General features: G+C 38.7%; 1 protein-coding gene across 1 annotated transcript; it reads right to left on the bottom strand.

The window, feature by feature from the left end:
• Nucleotides 1-1,567: 1,567 nt before the first annotated feature.
• Nucleotides 1,568-3,409, bottom strand: LOC135106717 (tigger transposable element-derived protein 1-like). Its single transcript, XM_064015974.1, has one exon. The coding sequence runs from the start codon at nt 3,407-3,409 to the stop codon at nt 1,568-1,570; it is 1,842 nt and encodes a 613-aa protein (XP_063872044.1).
• Between the last annotated feature and the right edge of the window lie 16,400 nt (nt 3,410-19,809).

Below are 19,809 nucleotides of genomic sequence, written 5' to 3'. Positions count from 1 at the left end.
CAATAGCAATGGTTAAGATGCAATATACAGACATAAGGAAGAGGTTCCATGTGTTTATTAAGGAAGCTGCCAAGCTGTACCCACCTCCATTGCCCTGAGAATCTCCACACCACACCAGTAAGGTATAACAGTATAATTTCTGAGGTCTCTTGTTGGTTTAGGTTATGCTAGGTTGGGTTAGATTAGGTTAGGTTATGCTAGGTAATCTCTAGGTCTAGGAGGCTAGGATAAGTTAAGGAAATGCAAAATATTAAGGGAAATTTCCTTAGATTTCATTTTTTTTAAATCCCTCCCCAAAACCTTAATTCCCCACAGGTCCCTAAGCTTATTTGAGGGATTAGGTGGGATTGAGGGAATGGTGGGGGGGCAGACTTCTTACCAAGATTCAGACCAAGGTGTAATCTACATATTAGCCTCATCCACATTTTATTCATAAAAGATTAACTTGGAGTTTCATAATGGAGAACACAGTTTTTCATTGTCATAACAGTTACATCTATTGTATGAAGAGAAACACATCTCGTAGATAAATTTACAATTTCAACCAATACTCCCCTTTTGACCCTACCTAACCTACTGGACCCACCCCATAAACCTAACATTTTGTAACATCCTAACCAGGGGGCTTTGCTCCCCCTTGACCCCCTTAAGGTAAACTAACCTTACATTATGCAACTTCCTAAGTTGGGGAGGGGTGGAGGGTTGGCCCTCTCTGGATCCCCCATTAAGTAAACTAACCTAATATTTTGTACGCTAACTGGGGAGGCTTCACTTCCTTGGATCCTCTCCCAGAAGGTAAATGCTCTAATCAGTGAGATGTAGGGATGATATAACCTTAGGCTCTTCTGAAGTGAATACTTACATATATGATAGAATTAAGGTTGTAGAATATCATGCAATATATATCAACTTACAGAAACTTGGAGAAAAGAAAAAGAAAAAGAAAAAAAAAAAAAACCATGGTAAAAGGTTAATGAACTAATGCATCCTGTGTGACACTCTCCTTTCTGAATGCTTGAGAGTCACTGCTGGCCACCTGGCTGGTGTAGGAGGTTCAAGTGACCAAATGCATGCACAGCCCCATTTTTACTGCCAGACTTACGACACATTCACTCCCAGCCACAGCAACGCACAGATGTCTTTAGCCGACACCATTAGACAACAGCAGTAGGCATGCCATGTAGGTTAGGTTAGGTTAGGTATTGCTACATATCATTTAGGTTAGGTAAGGTAATGCTAGGTTAGTTTAGTATCCTATTACAGACGTACCTCAGTACTCGACCATAATCCGTTCTGAGGTGGTGGTCGAGCACCGATTTGTTCGAACACCGAAACCAATTTTCCCATAAGAAATAATGGAAAGTATTTTAATCCGTTCTTACCATTAAGAAAAATACCTAAAATATTATAAGAACGTGTATCTAAACAACAATAAAACGTAAATGTGCACAAGCAGTACATGATAAAGATAAATAAAGCATTATAAACCATTTTGTATAATTTACTTACGTTTTGGAGAGTGGTTGATGGCATACAGGAATGGATATGGAGAGGACGGGAGGGAGGGTTACTCCTTGGAAGGGGAATCCCCTTCCATGATGACGCTAGGTAACGCGCCTTCAGGGGTTTTCTCCCTTCTCTCTCTCTTCCGTGGAGGTGAATCTGGCTGGGCAGTAGCCTTCCTCTTTTCTTTAAGAAGGAACCTGTCCATTGTCAGTTGCTTCTGCCTTTTCTGCACTATTTTTCGGAAGTGCGCCATAACAGTGTCATTGAAAATTATCACAGCATGGTTACTGACTGCTGTATCAGGATGGTATTTTTCAACAAACGCCTGCAACTCACCCCACTTAGCACACATGTCATTGATCACTGCACTGGAAGCCTCCTCTCTTACATCCTCATCTTCTGAGGATTCCTGCTCCTGAACCAAATCTTGCTGTTGCTGTTGTTGCAGGTACAATAACTCTTCTGTGGTCAACTCAGAAGAGTGGCCTTCCACAAGCTCATCGATGTCCTCCCTGTTGACCTCAATGCCCATACTTCTTCCCATGGAAAGAATGTCCTCCATGACAGCATTTTCTTCAGTAGTACATGTACCAGCAGGAATAACAGCAGCAGTGCTTGGACCAGCCTCATACTGGAAACCCTCGAAGTCCCTCTCAGGTACACACTCAGGCCAAAGTTTTCGCCATGCAGATTTTAATGTCCTATAAGTGACGTTACCCCAAGCTTGGTCTATTATGTTAACACAATTGAGGATATTAAAGTGATCCTTCCAAAATTCTCTAAGGGTCAACTGGGTATCACATGTCACATCAAAACACTTTCGGAAGAGGGCCTTGGTGTACAGTTTTTTAAAGTTAGCAATTACCTGTTGGTCCATAGGCTGGAGTAAGGGAGTAGTATTGGGGGGCAAGAACTTCACCTTGATGAAACTGTATTCATCTGTTAAGTCATCCTCTAGACCTGGAGGGTGTGCAGGGGCATTGTCCATCACTAAAAGGCATTTTAATTGCAACTTCTTTTCTATGAGGTATGCCTTAACTTGGGGAGCAAACACTTCATGGATCCATTCAGCATAAAATTGTCTTGTGACCCACGACTTAGTGTTAGCTCGCCACATAACTGGTAACTTAGTTTTTATGATGTTATTTCTCTTGAATACACGGAGATTGTCTGAATGATACACTAATAAGGGCTTGATCTTACAGTCTCCACTAGCATTGGCACACAATAACAGCGTTAGCCTGTCCTTCATAGGCTTGTGACCAGGCATTTTTGTCTCCTCCTTTGTGATGTACGTATTGGCCGGCAATTTCTTCCAAAACAGGCCGGTCTCGTCACAGTTAAACACTTGTTCAGGAACATACTCTTCAGCCTTGATGGTCTCGCTGAATTCTGTAACATATTTCTCAGCCGCTGCTTTGTCCGAACTGGCTGCCTCCCCATGCCTGGTAACTCTATGAATTCCCGTTCTATGTCTAAATTTTTCAAACCATCCCTTGCTTGCCTTGAAAGTAAATGAACTAGCACTTTCACCTCCAGTAGTTTTCAATAGATCTTCGTAAATTTGAAGAGCTTTTTCGCAGATGAGAGCTTCACTAATGCGGTCCCCTGACAACATCTTTTCCTTGGTGAAGATAAGAAGCAACTTCTCCATTTCTTCCATTATCTGAGGCCTTTGCTTACTAATTGCTGTCACTCCCATTGCAACATCAGCTTTCTTTAACACTTCCTTATGCTTCAAGATAGTGGAAATGGTTGACTTTGCCATTTCGTACTGCGACGTGAGGTCGGACACTCGTACACCACTTTCATATTTTGCTATAATTTCCTTCTTCAGTTCAATAGTGGTCCTCACTGTTTTCCTCTTTGCCTTCCCCTTATCACTGTCTTTCTTTGGACCCATTATTAAGGGCTAGAGCAACACGAAAAAGTTTAAATCTGGGAAGAAATACTCGAACAAACTGCGTACGTCTTACTCCGCTGGCGGTCTGAGTCGAACTGACGCTTACCCGCTGGCCGAGAAGGGCCGAGAAGGGCCGAGGAGCGCGTTCGGGTCGACTCGGCTAGTCGAGTACCGAAAATCTGTTTGAGGTCCGATGCATTTTCTACTCGAATTTTTTGGTCGAGCACCGATTTGGTCGAGTACCGAGGTACGACTGTATCTTAAAACCTGAACCATTCGTAGTCTGAATGGTTTGATAAGCTAAATAATCCATACCTAATACTTGAATTCCAATAAAAACTAAAAAGAATTGATATATTAAAGAGAAATTGTGTAATGTTGAATAGTAGCTAACAGATCTTGGCCAACGCAAACACATTCTTCCGAGAACATTCCTAAATATTCTTCCGAGAACATTCCTAAACATTCTTCCGAGACCCCTCAAGTGGGGGTCCAGGGAGGTCTGTGCATTACCATGGCTAGGAGTAAATGAGCCATTTGTCTAGCAGTGAAAATAGGGCTGTGCATGCACTTGGTCACTTGAAACTAGCTGGTCACTAAAACTACAACACCAGCTGCTGGAGCTGTGTGAGGCAGGGCAGAGTTAGCCATTATGGGAATCAGACTACTTAGTTATTTGAAGCTCTTGCTTAATTATAAAGAAAAAAAAATAAAACAAAGGCAAACATTAGGTTAGGGTTATGTTAGTTTAAGTTAGGTTGATATTAGGTTAGGTTAGTGGGAACATCAAATAATTAAGTATTCTGATTCCTGTAATGGCCAACTCCACCCTGCCCTGCACGGCTCCAGTAGGAGGCCAGGGCCCGTATACATAAAAATCCCTAAAAGACTTTTAAATTTACTCCCACCTAAATGCAAAATAAATGCTAAAAGTGTAAACAAGAAATTATAAAAGTTTTCTTAAGTCACTTTTAGCTAGGAGTAAAGGTAAAATCTAAACTTGTTATATGTACTATGTTTGTCTTAAGAAAGACACTAAACATTATGTTTTTTGCACTTGAATGTCAAAACAATACATACAAGTATTTAATGTTAATTTATATTTAACTTTTTGATAAAAAAGAACCGGACTATTGACAAATTTTATGTCAATAATCAAATTACATACACAAGGTGAGTTCAGACTTGAACCTGCCTCTGGGATGTCAACACAACTATGGTGGGGGGTAGCTTGGCTAAGTCAAGGAATAAGAGAGGCAGCTCTTTCAGGATAATTGGATGACATACTAGTTTCTGCTTAGTGCAAAATGATTTTTAAAATTCTGCTTATCCCTGCAAGCAGGTTTGGGGATGGTTGAGTTAGACTGAAGGCAATTAGCTGTATGAATTTCCACTCCCTACAAGCAGTTGTGAGATGACTTGGTTAAGTTGGGTTGAATTCAGAAAGATTTGTTAAATTGTACTTACTTTCAGCAAGGGACTATGGAGTATCTGGGCAAGGTTATTAAGTTGATTGCAGAAAGATAAATTAAATTCCAATTACTTGGACTGTGCGGTGACAAGTTAAGTTAGTTTGACATGCACACACTACCAAAACACAATTTAAAATGGATCTCGGAATCATGAGCTACAATTGCATTCTACAGTTAGGCTTATTTCATGCCTTGTTTACATATTCTGCCTCCTAATCTCTGGATGCAGTAATTCTTGTGTGCCATCAATAACATTAATGGCAGTGGGGAATCCTGCAGCTTATATAATGTGTTTGTCTCATCATAATATCCATGAGAGAGAGAGAGAGAGAGAGAGAGAGAGAGAGAGAGAGAGAGAGAGAGAGAGAGAGAGAGAGAGAGAGAGAGAGAGAGAGAGAGAGAGAGAGAGAGAGAGAGAGAGAGAGAGAGAGAGAGTAAATATGAAGATGTTGTGTAGTGCGTGAGCCTCAAAGGTTTTGGCTGATGGCTGTGTTGTACCAAAGTTATGGCCTTTATCTAACCTTACTTCCTACTCTGTGACTTCCTAGTGCATTCCTCACAAGTTCTATTACATATAAAATGTCACCAAGGGCAGGCAGAATTCTTGATCAGCTGAGCATCACTATACTCTCATAGGACGCCTCTCCTTTGTTGAAAATTGAAGTGTTGGGCTATCATCCTACCACCTAAAAGTAATTTTAGGCACTTAGGGGTACCCCTCACCACTCCTAGCTGCTAAAAGTCTTTTAGATCTTACAAGTGATTATGCATTATTTTTAAGAAACTTTTAGCAGTAAAAGTAAAACTGGTCATTAAAAGTACTTTTAGCCTGTTAAAAATGTTTACGTACACGGGCCCAGGCGGTCAACAGTAACTCTCAAACACTCAGAAGGGTAGGGTGTTGTACGGGGATGCGTCATTTCATATATATATATATATATATATATATATATATATATATATATATATATATATATATATATATATATATATATATATATATATATGTATATATTACCGTGTTGAGTGGTAAATTTATTCATCATAAAAATAATAAACGAGAAAGAAATATATGGTCTTCACCTTCGTAACCGACCGCTGTTACAGAAATCCCAAAACATTACCATGTCATTATTAGTGATTACCAAGCAATCGCTGTCTCAGCCTGCCTAACCCCTCTACAACAATGACAACAATAATTCGCTTGGCCCATGCAACTCACGACCCCTCCACCCTTTACAGCTTTATGCACTGCACCCTCTGGGCTCTCTTGAAAGTCCCCAAGGACACGGGAGGTGGTCCTGACTCCTGAGGCAGTGAGGCGACGCCAGCTGTTCAGATAGATACCATGTTTTGCAAGCAAAAAAAAAATTATATATATATATATATATATATATATATATATATATATATATATATATATATATATATATATATATATATATATATATATATATATATATATATATATATATATATATATATATATATATATATATATATATATATATATATATATATATATATATATATATATATATATATATATATATATATATATATATATATATATATATATATATATATATATATATATATATGCTTCAACAAGTTTCTGGAAGTTGATATATATTGCATGATATTCTACAACCTTAATTCTATCTGATGTGTAAGTATTAACCTCAGGAGAAGAGGCTAAAGTTATCTCCATACTATCTGAACAAAATGCAATATTAACTGTACTCATCTGGTGATTCAACCATAGATATTTCTTGATAAGAAGTCTGCCCACATTCCCCCCAACTCCTCAAACAAGCTTGGGGGCCTGTGGGGAATCAGGGGTTTTTGGGGGAAGAAAAATAACTGAAATATGATCGTTAAAAACTCTAAGGAAATTTCCCTTCATATTTTGAATTTCCCTAACCTATCCTAACCCTAACCTTTCTCTAACCTACCCTAGACACCTCCCTCACTAGGATGTTAACCTAATCTAGCTGGAGGGGCTGTGCCCCCTTGGGCACCCCCCCTTGCTAGGACGTTAACCTAACCTAGCATAACTTAACCTAACCTAACCTAACCTAGTATAACCTAGCCTAATCTAACCTAGCATAACCTAACCTAATCTAACCTAACCAAGCATAACCTAACCTAACCTAACCTATCATGACCTAACATAATGAGGGAGCTCAAAAATTATTGCCTTACCAGTGTGGTGTGGAGATTATCAGGGCAATGGAGGTGGGTACAGTTTGGCAGCTTCCTTAATAAACACATGGAACCTCTTCCTTACATCTGTATATCGCAACTTAACCATTGCTGTTGCTAAATATCTCACATAGTGACTTCTTTTCCTGCTGAACACTTTTCAGCAGGAACTGTTCGCTTCAACTCCCTCCACTGGGTAGCCATATTAACAAATAACAGTGAACCTATATCAGAACGCCTGACACATCTCTATAACAAATGAAAAGTGTAACTGAACCTACCGTGGAAAGTCGTAATTGGCGGCCTTAGGAATGGCCTCACAAGTGGCAGCGCGTGATTGGAGGGATACCATGAAATCCTAATATGCCGCTACCCACAAATCCCAATTATAAATAAAAGAAAATAATTTCACTGTTTACTCTTGACTGGTGCAGAGCTCGCTGGACTTAGAAAATATCAAATTTCTCTACACTCCCGAGTGCTATTACAGCCATACTAGACACTTGCCCCAAAATTTTTTAACGTTTACGGCAAGGTCACTGAACCCTTCTCCATGAAATGTGAGTTTCGTGCTTGTATGTAACGCGGATGTGATATCCAGATTAACCCAGCAATATTCCACAGCTTTATGATGCCATATCTTTAACTTACACACGGGCTACGCCTTCGTCTGCCTCACCTCCACCGCAACAAATGTTCCATCAATTTTAATGTTTTCTTCTTCACATGGCCACACAAAGAAGTCTTCGACAAACTATAGTCTCTAGTGGTGGTCGCATACGAGGATGAAGTTAACTCACCTGTAAGGAGCCAGTGTCCCTGATGATGGGCACTGAATATCTTCTATCTGCCAGATGTTCCAATTGTTACGCCCAAAAGAAAACAAATGCGTGATCTTGATCTTAATGCTATAAGTGGCTCTGAATCACTCCAGTGCATCGACCATTCCTGAGGAAGAAAAACAGAAAAAAAAGAACAGAAAAACGGACAGTATCCTCCAAACTAATTGTTCCTACATTTGGCAAGCCACATTCTCTCTAGAAGCTCCTTCACAGCTTCAATCATCTTTTCATTCGTCCTTGTGTCGCTTTTGTGTCTTTCCCTAAACGTGCTCCATCCTATATCACCTTTCAAGGCTTCCATTGCTGTGTACCTTGGCACATTCAATGTCATCCTTGCTACTCTATTCTACCCCACTTCTAACTTATCAATTTCACTTTTATTCCATGCACTCACATCCATACCATACATTATACTCGGCACAGCCATACTCTTTCACACTTCTCTCAGCACGTCATACTCGCTTTCATTCTTGCTGCGCTTCCCAATCGACCTACCCACTGATTGACCAAGCTTATCTTTTCATTCTTTACTTTTTCACACCCATTCGGACTCATCCACATCTCTAAGTACTCGTATTATTGTACTTCTTTCGCCTCATTCTCTCCAGTTCTCCATACCGCATTACTTTCATCCTCTGATCTATTCACAATCATAACCTTGCTTTTTCTCACTGCTAAATCTAACTCCAAAGTCTCCTCCATACCCATCTACAACATCCAGCAAACTTTGGAGCTTACCTGCCGATTCACTCATAACTACATCTCCATAAAAGAGCACACATATCTTATAATTCCCCACACTCACTCTTGCATTCATTTTTCTCATTCTGGCGGCCACTTCCTCTGTATACAAGCTAAAAAGGGTTGGTGACAATATACAACTTTGCCTAACTCTTGCTCTTCACCCAGTTTGTTTCTGTCTCCTAGTCTGTATTAAGCTCTTGGGTCCACATACATGCTTCGCACTATGCTAAGTACCTTTGAACACAACCCAATTTTTTTTTCTAAGACTCTACCCAACATTTCTCTATTCACCCTATCATATGCTTTCTCTATGTCTAGAAAACCTAAGTACAATTTACTACCATCCTTCTTTTTTCTCGCAATCATTTCATTCACCACAAACATGTTATTATCTGCTCATCTGTCCACACGGAATCCATTCTGTTGTTTACCTAACTCTTGAGCTCTCTCAGTCCATTTACGCAATCTCTCATTCAGCACTAATGCAATTGGCCTATAGTTCTTTTACTCATTCTTACTCTTGTATCCTCCCTTATGCAGCAGAGTTACTTTGCATTCATTCCACATTCTTGACACTCTCTCCTCCTCCCACACTTATAGTTAAATAGTTCAGTCATCCTATCAGTCATAACTTCCTCTCCATTTTTGTATGTTACCACTTGTGGGGAAAGGGAGGAAGTGAGAAGGTGAAGATGAAGGGGGGGGAGGGAAGTGAAGGAGAATCAAGGAGTGAAGATGAGAAGGTAGAGAAGGAGAATGTGGGAGAGTAAATCGTGAGGGTGGAGATGACGATGTTTACACTAAAGGATACTAACCTATGGGATAGGCCCATAATGAAACCCTTGTGATGGGTACTGTGGTGCTCGCGAAGGCTCCTAGCGGCAGAAGGGTGATCACCACCAACACACACAGACCTGCTTTCTACACCCGTTGCCACACTTATTCACAAAGCCCCCGATACATAAGTGTACAATAAATAAAGTGTGCAGTAGATAGGGCATAATGACATTTGTAATGAGTAGCGGAAACTGATGATACAGACGTGACGTCACGGTACAACCGTTTATGGTGCAAAGTATTCTGATTCGGAATCAGAATAAACTGTACCATGTTCAGCATTTGAAGTTCATTACACCCGTTACAGCGAGCAGCGCCATCAGGCTGCCACAGTCAAGCGTATTGGGGGGGCTTTGTGAATGAGCGTGGGCGACGGGTGTAAAACGCAGGTCTGTGTTGATGGCGATCACCTGCCGTTAGGAGCGTCGCGAGCACCACAACACCCGACTATTTGTTGTATATTTTTGAGCTTGTTACGTAGAAAACACCTAAATGCATGTAAATTATCCTATATGGGGGAACGAAAAGACATTACGAGAAACGGATATTATGAGTGTACCGAAACGTTAAAACGCGTGTGAAATACACAAAAAAAAAAAAAAAAAAAAATCACGTTTTTTGATAATGTTTTCCTGTTTCCACTTCATATGGGGAAACAGGAAAACATTATCAATGTTTTCCTGTTTCCCCATATGAAGTGGAAACAGGAAAACATTATCAAAAAACGTGATTTTTTTTTTTTGTGTATTTCACACGGTTAGGTATCAAAACGCCAAAATGCATACAAAGCATATACGGAAAAGGAAATGAGTTTTCTAGAAACGTGTCTTTTGAGTGTTTATGAGCGTTCCAGGCAGCAAAACGCTAAAAAGAATGGAAAGCACCCTATAGGGAAAAACGAAACAACATAACCAAAAACATCTCCTTTTAGTGTTTTTGTGCTGCTTACTAACCAAACCCTAAAAACATGTAAAAATCACTTTTATAACTTCATTATAACTTCACACAAAAAAAAACTTTTTTGAGTTTTCTTTAATCTTCTTACGTACAAAAATGCCAAAATGCATGCAAATTACTATATATTGGAAAACGAGAAGATATTAGGAAAAACATATATTATAAGAGTTTTTGAGTTTCTTAGGTACCAAAACGGTAAAACGAATGCAAAACACTCTATATGGAGAAAGAAATTAACATTACCAAAAACTTGTATTTTGAAAGTTTTTCACATTGTTAGGTAACAAAACGCCAAAACCCATGGAAAGCCTCCTAAATGGGGAAACGAAACGACATTACCAGAAATGTGTCTTTTTAGTGTTTTATAGTATGTTATGCACCAAAACTCTAAAAAGCATAGAAATCACTCTATAATGAAATACAAAACATTGTGAAAAACGTTTATTTTAAGTGTTTCTAATAAGAAAGTACCCTGTATGTGGAAACGAGAAACCCTGTATGCATTACGAGAAACCTGAATTATGTGTTTTAAAGCTTCTTAAGTACCAAAACGATAAAACGCATGAAGAGCACTCTGTATTAATATAAAGAAAAAAATAATAATTACCAAAAAACGTGTAGTCCGAATGTTTTCACAATGTTAGATACCAAAACGCCAAAATGCATAAAAAGCCCACTATATTGGAAAATTAAACATTACAAGAAACGTATCTTTTGATTTTTTTGTGGATGTTAGGCACCAAAACCCTAAAAAAAAAAAAAACATGGAAAGCACCCTATATAAGAATAAAAAAGCATTGCCAAGAGGAATTGGCAATTGCCAAGTAGTTTTCAGATTCTTAAGTATCAAAACACTAAAACGCATGTAAAACACACCATGGATAAACAGAATAACATTACCAAAAACAAGTATTTTGAGTGGTTTTAAGTTTGTTAAATAGAAAAACGCCAAAATGCATACAAAGTATTCTATATGGGGAAACGAAAAGTTATTACGATAAACGTGTATTATGAGTATTTTCTAACTTCTTTGGAACCAAAACGGGAAAACGCATAAATGGTATTCTCTATGACGAAACAGAACAGCATTACCAAAAACGTGTATTTTGAGTTTATTTCACATTTTTAGATTTGGTGTTAGGCACCAAAACACTAAAAATATAGAAAGCACACTATATGATAAAAGAAAACCACATTATCAAAAACGTCTCTTCTCAGTGTTTTCAGCTATATACCTATCAAAATGGTAAAACGTATCCAAAATAAACCTATATGGAGAAATAGAATAACATTGGCAAAAGCAAGTATTTTGTTTTGAAGAATTTTTTGAAGACTTAAAAATGTACCTCCAAGGAGTGGACTGGCAAGGGATACAGGGTGAGGTCAGGTCAGGGACGGAGTTCAGAGAGATAAGGCAGGATGAGAGAGGTGAGGTGAGGCGTGAGGGTGTAGGACAAGAGGAAGGAAGATGTGTCCGGAAGGGGAGGAAGAAAGAGGAAGGGTGATATAGGTGTGAGTACGTTGGAATGTCAGGTCATGCTGAAATGAGAGAGGTGAGGTCGAGGCGAATAGATGAGGGAGTGGAGAGGATGGTAGGGGCCAAAATGAGGGGATTAGGTGAGGTAAATGTAGATGAATTGTATAAATATTTCGCAGATAAAGTTCATACAGGTCAGTTAGCAAATATCCAGTATAGGACAATAAGATCACAAAAAAAAAAAAAAAATGACCCTAAAAGGATGACTGCTAGGTTAAAGCATTATATAGGGCGTAAGAGAAGTATATATAAGAGATTAAGGGCAGGTGAAGAAGTTTTAAGGACACAATATAATGAATTAGTTAGAACAGTCAGGAAGTTAACGAGGAAAGCTAAGGACAATTAAGAATTAAAGGTAGCCAGCCAGGCGAAGACGGACCCCAAGGGATTTTATCAGGTATACAGGACGAAGAATAAGGATACTATAAGTCCATTAAAGGCAGCAGATGGGGAGCTGGTTAGTTCTGGGGAGGAGATTAGTAAACTTCTGAATGAGTATTTTTTGTCTTCACCCAGGAAAACATGCAGGATATGCCAGATAATGAACAGGTGTTTAGAGCAGATGAGAATGAGAAGCTGACAGATATTTCCATAACGAAGGAGATAGTGGAACAAGAGATAGATAGGCAAAAAAAAGTTCAAGACACCAGGACCAGATGAAATATATCCCAGATTACTTAAGGAATGCAAAGAGATTATTAGTAAGCCGTTAGTTTCTGTCTTTAGGAAATCACTGGAGTCGGGTGAGGTACCAGTAATGAGGAGGCAGGCTAATATAGTTAGTACCCATCTTTAAGAAAGGAGATAAAACTTTAGCGTCTAATTATAGACCTGTCAGCTTAACTTCAGTTGTAGGTAAAATGTTAGAGTCAATAATAGCGAGGAACATTAGGGAACATTTAAACAAACATAACTTGATAAATCAGTCACAGCATGGCTTCATGAAGGGGAAGTCTTGCCTGAGGAACTTGTTAAGTTTTTACAGTAAAGTGTAGAGGCAGTAGATAATGGTGATAGTTATGATATCTTATATCTGGACTTAAGTAAAGCATTTGACAAGGTACCCCATCAAAGGCTCCTGAGAAAGGTTAGGGCACACGGGATAGATGGGAAGGTGTTAGGCTGGATAGGGTCATGGCTTCGTGACAGGCGACAGAGAGTGGTAATAAACGGCTCGAAATCCGAGTGGGGTCATGTAATTAGTGGGGCGCCACAGGGATCAGTATTAGGGACATTGTTATTTCTAATATATATCAGTGACTTGGATAGTGGAATTAGTAGTGATTTTAGTAGATTTGCGGATGACACAAAGATAGGTAGATTAATTAGGTCAGAATCGGATACCATCGCCTTGCAGGCAGATTTAGATAGAATGAATGAGTGGACGGGTGGATGGCAAATGCAATTTAATATCAATAAATGCAAAGTGCTTAGCGTAGGTAGAGGAAACCCACACAATAGGTACACATTAAACAACCAAACTCTGGTAGGTACAGGGTACGAGAAAGATTTAGGAGTTATAGTTAGCTCTAAACTCCGTCTAGGGAAACAATGCATAGAAGCCAGAAACAGGGCAAACAGGGTACTAGGATTCATTTTTAGGAGTGTTAAAAGTAGAAGGCCGGAAGTAATATTAAAGTTATACTTGGCGCTGGTCAGACCTCATCTAGACTACGCTGTGCAGTTCTGGTCCCCACATTACAGGAAAGATGTAGGTCTATTAGAATCAGCACAGAGGAGAATGACTAAAAGGATACAGGGGATAAGGAGTATTCCTTACGAGGCGAGGTTGAAGCTGTTAAATTTACATTGTTTAGAGAGACGTAGGTTAAGAGGGGACATGATAGAAGTCTTTAAGTGGTATAAGGGTTATAACAAGGGGGATGTAGGCAAAATTCTTAGGATCAGCAACCAGGGTAGAACAAGAAATAACGGGTTCAAGCTTGAAAAATTTAGGTTTAGGAAGGAGATAGGAAAAAAAATTGGTTCTCAAATAGAGTGGTAGATGAGTGGAACGGACTCAGTAATCATGTTGTTAGTGCTAGGATACTAGAGAGCTTTAAGAGAAGATTAGACAAGTTCATGGATGGGGATAACAGATGGAAATAGGTATACTCGTATTTCATACAGGGACTGCCACGTGTAAGCCTGGTCGCTTCTTGCAGCTTCCCTTATTTCTTATGTTCTTATGTTCTTATGTTCTTGAGATTGTTACGTAGAAAAACACGTATGCATGCAAAGTACCCAATACGGGATAAAAAGACATTACGAGAAACGTTTATTATGAGTGTTTTTAGGGTTCTTTTGGTACCAAAACGCTAAAATGCATGAATAGAAAACTATATGGAGAAACAAAAAAAAAACATTACCATAAAGGAGTGTTTAGAGTGTATTTCACATTGTTATGTACCAAAATGCCAAAATGCCCGCAAATAACCATCTGTGGGGAAAGAAAACGAAATTTCCAGAAACGTGACTTTGAGTGTTGATGAGCTTGCTAGATACAAAAACAACAAAAAATATAGAAATCAACCTATATCGGAATACAAAATAACATTGTGATAGACGTGTTTTTTTGAGTGTTTTAGTACTTCTAATACTTCTAGTACCAAAACGCTGAAACGCATGAAAACACCCATAAGAATGAAACAGAATAATATTATAAAAAAACAAATATTTTGAGTGTTTTTGAGTTTGTTAAGTACAAAAACGCAAAAATGCATGAAAAGTACCCTATGTGGGGAAACGAAAATGCATTACGAAAAACGTTTATTATGAATGTTTTTGAGCTTATTAGGTACGAGAACGCTAAAACGCATGGATAGCACTCTATATGGAGAAGCAGAACAACATTACCAAACGTGTATTTTCAGAGTATTTCTCATTGTTAGGTACCAGAACGCCAAAATGTATGGAAAGTACTCTGTATTGGGAAAGTAAACGACATTTTTAGAAACGAGCCTTTTGAGTGTTTATGAACGTGTTAGGCACCACAACTTTGAAAACCATGAAAATTATGCTATATGAGAAAAGAAAGCATTACCGAAAACGTGTCTTTTGAGTGTTTTTGAACTACTTACGTACCAAAACAGTAAAACACACGCAAAAAATCCTGTATGGAAAAACACAATAAAGTTATATATATATATATATATATATATATATATATATATATATATATATATATATATATATATATATATATATATATATATATATATATATATATATATATATATATATATATATAAACAGGTATTTTGAGTGTTTTTGGTAATGTTATTCTGTTTCTTCATAAAGGGTGTTTTACATGCATTTTATCGTTTTGGTATCTATGAAACTAAAAAAACAGTCATTACAAACCATTCTTATAATGTCTCTTCGTTTCCTTATATAGAGTACTTTGCATGCAGTTAGCGTTTTTCTACGTTAGAGGCTCAAAAAGAAGAAAAAAAAAAATTAAAGTACACGTTTTTTGTATGGTTATTTTGTTTCTCCAAAAAGGTCTTTTTTTTTCATGCATTTTAGCGTTTTGGTTGGTAAATAGCTCAAAAAACACTCATAAGACACTTTTTTGGTTATTTTGTTTTGTTTTCCTATATAAATGCTTTCCATGCTTTTTGGCGTTTTGGTGCCAGACGCGCTCATAAACACTCAAAAGACTCGTTTCTGGAAATGTCTTTTCTTTTTCCCATTTAGTTTGCTTTTTATGCATTTTGGCGTTTAGGTAGTGTTGTTTTTATATATATAGACTGCTCTTTATACGTTTTAGCGTTTTGGTACCTAAGAAGTTAAAAAACACTCATAATACGTTTCTCTTTTCCCAATATAAGGTACTTTGCATGCATTTTGGCGTTGTTCTACGTAACAAGATAACAATAATACACGTTTCTCATAATGTTCCATATGTATCCATACATAGGATAATTTGCCTGCATTTTGACGTCTTTATATGTGATAAGTAAAAAAAAAAAAAAAAAAACTCAGAATACGTGTTTCTGGTAATGTTATTCGGTTTTTCTATAAACGGTGTTTTGCATGCAATTTAGCGTTCTGGTACTTAAGTAGCTCAAAAACACTAATAAGGGACGTTTTTGGTAATGTTGTTTTAGAACATAAGAACATAAGGGAGGCTGCAAGAAGCGACCAGGCTTACACATGGCAGTCCCAGTAGGAAATATACCTACCTATTTCTACCTATCATCCCCATCCATAAACCCGTCTAATCTTCCCTTAAAGCTCCCTAATGTCTTAGCACTAACAACATGATTACTGGGTCCATTTCACTCATCTACTACTCTATTTCAGAACCAATGTTTTCCTATCTCTTTCTTAAACCTAAAATTTTCAAGCTTGAACCCCTTATTTCTTGTTTTTATCCTGGTTGCTGATCCTAAGAATTTTGCTTACGTCCTCCTTATACCACTTAAAGACTTCTATCAGGTCTCTTCTTAACCTACGCCTCTCTAAAGAATGTAAATTTACCAGCTTTCCTTTATAGTGAGCTTTCCATACTTTTTATAATTTTGATGCCTAACACGCTCATAAACACTCAAAAGACATGTTTTTTTTTCTGGAAATGTTGTTTCGTTTTCCAATACATGGTGCTTTATAAGCATTTTTTTCGTCTTGGTATATAACAATGTGAAAAACACACAAAATATGCGTTTTTGGTAATGTTCTTCTGTTTCTCCTTATTGAGTGCTATTCATGGGCTTTTGAGTTTTGATACCTAAAAAAATAAAAAAAACACTTACAGTACACGTTTCTCCCAATATCCTTTCGTATCCACATGGAGGTTACTTTTCATGCATTTTGGTGTTTTTGTAGGTCACAAGCTTAAAAAACTTATAATACACGGTTATGGTAATGTTATTCTGCTTCTCAATAAAGGGTGTTTTAACGTTTTGGTACGTAACTAGCTCAAAAACACGCAAAAGACACGTTTTCGGTAATGTTACTTTGTTTTTGCAATGAAGAGAGCGTTCCATGCTTTTAATTTCTTACATGGCTAACACACTCATAAACACTCAAAGGACATGTTTCTGGAAATATCGTTTCAATTCTTCAAAGAGGGTAGTACTTTGCATGTATTTTGCCGTTTTGATACCTAACAATGTGAAATTCACTCAAAATACACATTTTTGATAATCTTGTTCTTTTTCATCAGATATAGTGCTATTCATGTGTTTTAACGTTTGGTAACTATGAAGCTCAAAAATACTCATAACGCATTTTTCGTAATGTCTTTTTGTTTTCCCATTTATGGTACTCTGCATGCATCTTGGCGTTTTTCTGCGTAATAATCTCAAAATCACTCAAAATAGACGTTTTTGGTGAACTTTTTCAGTTTCTCCATAAGGGGTGGTTTGCACGTGATTTACCCTTTTGGTGCATAAATAACTGATATTCACTCAAAAGACACGTTTCTAATAATTTTGTCTTGTTTACCTATAAAAAGTGCTTTCCATGCTTTTTAGCGTTTTTGTGCCTACTTAACTTCCAAAGTGGAGCACATTCTGACCCTCTTCCCTTTTGCAGAGATCTCCATTCTTGGAGACTTCAATGTTCACCACCAGCTTTGGCTTTCCTCTCCCTTCACTGACCATCCTGGTGAACTAGCCTACAACTTTGCTATCCTCCATGACCTAAAGCAATTGGTGCAACACCCTACTCGTATTCCTGACCGTCTTGGAGATACGCCTAACATTCTTGACCTTTTCCTGACCTCTAATCCTTCTGCTTATGCTGTCACCCTTTCTTCTCCGTTGGGCTCCTCCGATCACAATCTCATATCTTTATCTTGTCCTATCACTCCAATCCCTCCTCAGGATCCCCCTAAGCGAAGGTGCCTCTGGCGTTTTGCCTCTGCTAGTTGGCGGGACCTGAGGAGGTATTTTGCTGATTTTTCTTGGAATGACTACTGCTTCAGTGTCAGAGACCCGTCTTTGTGTGCTGAGCGCATAACAGAGGTGATAGTGTCTGGCATGGAGGCATACATTCCTCACTCCTTTTCTCGTCCTAAACCTTCTAAACCTTGGTTTAACACAGCTTGTTCTCGTGCTATACATGATAGAGAGATGGCCCACAAAAGGTACTTAAGCCTTCCATCACCAGAATCTCATGCACTTTATATTTCTGCCCGGAACCATGCCAAGTCTGTTCTCCAACTAGCTAAAAACTCCTTCATTAACAGAAAATGTCAAAACCTTTCAAGATCTAACTCCCCTCGTGATTTCTGGCATCTAGCCAAAAATATCTTCAATAACTTTGCTTCTTCTTCTTTCCCTCCTCTATTTCAACCAGATGGCACCACTGCTATCACATCTATTTCTAAAGCTGAACTCTTTGCTCAAACCTTTGCTAAAAACTCTACCTTGGACGATTCTGGGCTTGTTCCTTCCTCTCCTCCACCCTCTGACTACTTCATGCCACCTATTAAAATTCTTCGCAATGATGTTTTCCATGCCCTCGCTGGTCTAAACCCTCGGAAGGCTTATGGACCTGATGGGGTCCCTCCTATTGTTCTCCGAAACTCTGCCTCCGTGCTTGCACCTTGCCTAATCAAACTCTTTCAGCTCTGTCTGTCAACATCTACCTTTCCTTCTTGCTGGAAGTTTGCCTACATTCAACCTGTTCCTAAAAAGGGTGACCGTTCTAATCCCTCAAACTACCGTCCTATTGCTTTAATTTCCTGCCTATCCAAAGTTTTTGAATCTATCCTCAACAGGAAGATTCTTAAACATCTATCACTTCACAACCTTCTATCTGATCGCCAGTATGGGTTCCGTCAAGGCCGCTCTACTGGTAATCTTCTGGCTTTCCTTACTGAGTCTTGGTCATCCTCTTTTAGAGATTTTGGTGAAACTTTTGCTGTTGCCTTGGACATATCAAAAGCTTTTGATAGAGTCTGGCACAAAGCTTTGATTTCCAGACTACCCTCCTACGACTTCTCTCCTTCTCTCTGTAACTTCATCTCAAGTTTCCTTTCTGACCGTTCTATTGCTGCTGTGGTAGACGGTCACTGTTCTTCTCCTAAATCTATTAACAGTGGTGTTCCTCAGGGTTCTGTCCTGTCACCCACTCTCTTCTTATTATTCATTAATGATCTTCTAAACCAAACCTCTTGTCCTATCCACTCCTACGTTGATGATACCACCCTGCACTTTTCCACGTCTTTTCATAGACGTCCAACCCTTCAGGAGATAAACATATCACGCAAGGAAGCCACAGAACGCCTGACTTCTGATCTTTCTAAAATTTCTGATTGGGGCAGAGCAAACTTGGTATTGTTCAATGCCTCAAAAACTCAATTCCTCCATCTATCAACTCGACACAACCTTCCAGACAACTATCCCCTCTTCTTCAATGACACACAACTGTCCCCCTCTTCTACACTGAACATCCTCGGTCTGTCCTTTACTTATAATCTGAACTGGAAACTTCACATCTCATCTCTAGCTAAAACAGCTTCTATGAAGTTAGGTGTTCTGAGACGTCTCCGCCAGTTTTTTTCACCCCCCCCGCTGCTAACTCTGTACAAGGGCCTTATCCGTCCATGTATGGAGTATGCTTCACATGTCTGGGGAGGGGTTCCACTCATACTGCTCTTCTAGACAGGGTGAAATCAAAAGCTTTTCGTCTCATCAACTCCTCTCCTCTAACTAACTGTCTTCAGCCTCTCTCTCACCGCCGCAATGTTGCATATCTAGCTGTCTTCTACCGCTATTTTCATGCTAACTGCTCTTCTGATCTTGCTAACTGCATGCCTCCCCTCCTTCCGCGGCCTCGCTGCACAAGACTTTC

The sequence above is a fragment of the Scylla paramamosain genome, chromosome 14 (genome assembly GCF_035594125.1).
Source record: "Scylla paramamosain isolate STU-SP2022 chromosome 14, ASM3559412v1, whole genome shotgun sequence".
Lineage (NCBI taxonomy): Eukaryota > Metazoa > Arthropoda > Malacostraca > Decapoda > Portunidae > Scylla > Scylla paramamosain.
This window is presented reverse-complemented; position numbering and strand designations above follow the sequence as displayed.

What these genes read in the sequence shown, in the direction of transcription:
- LOC135106717 (XM_064015974.1), bottom strand. Translation starts at nt 3,409, where the DNA reads ATGGGTCCAAAGAAAGACAGTGATAAGGGGAAGGCAAAGAGGAAAACA.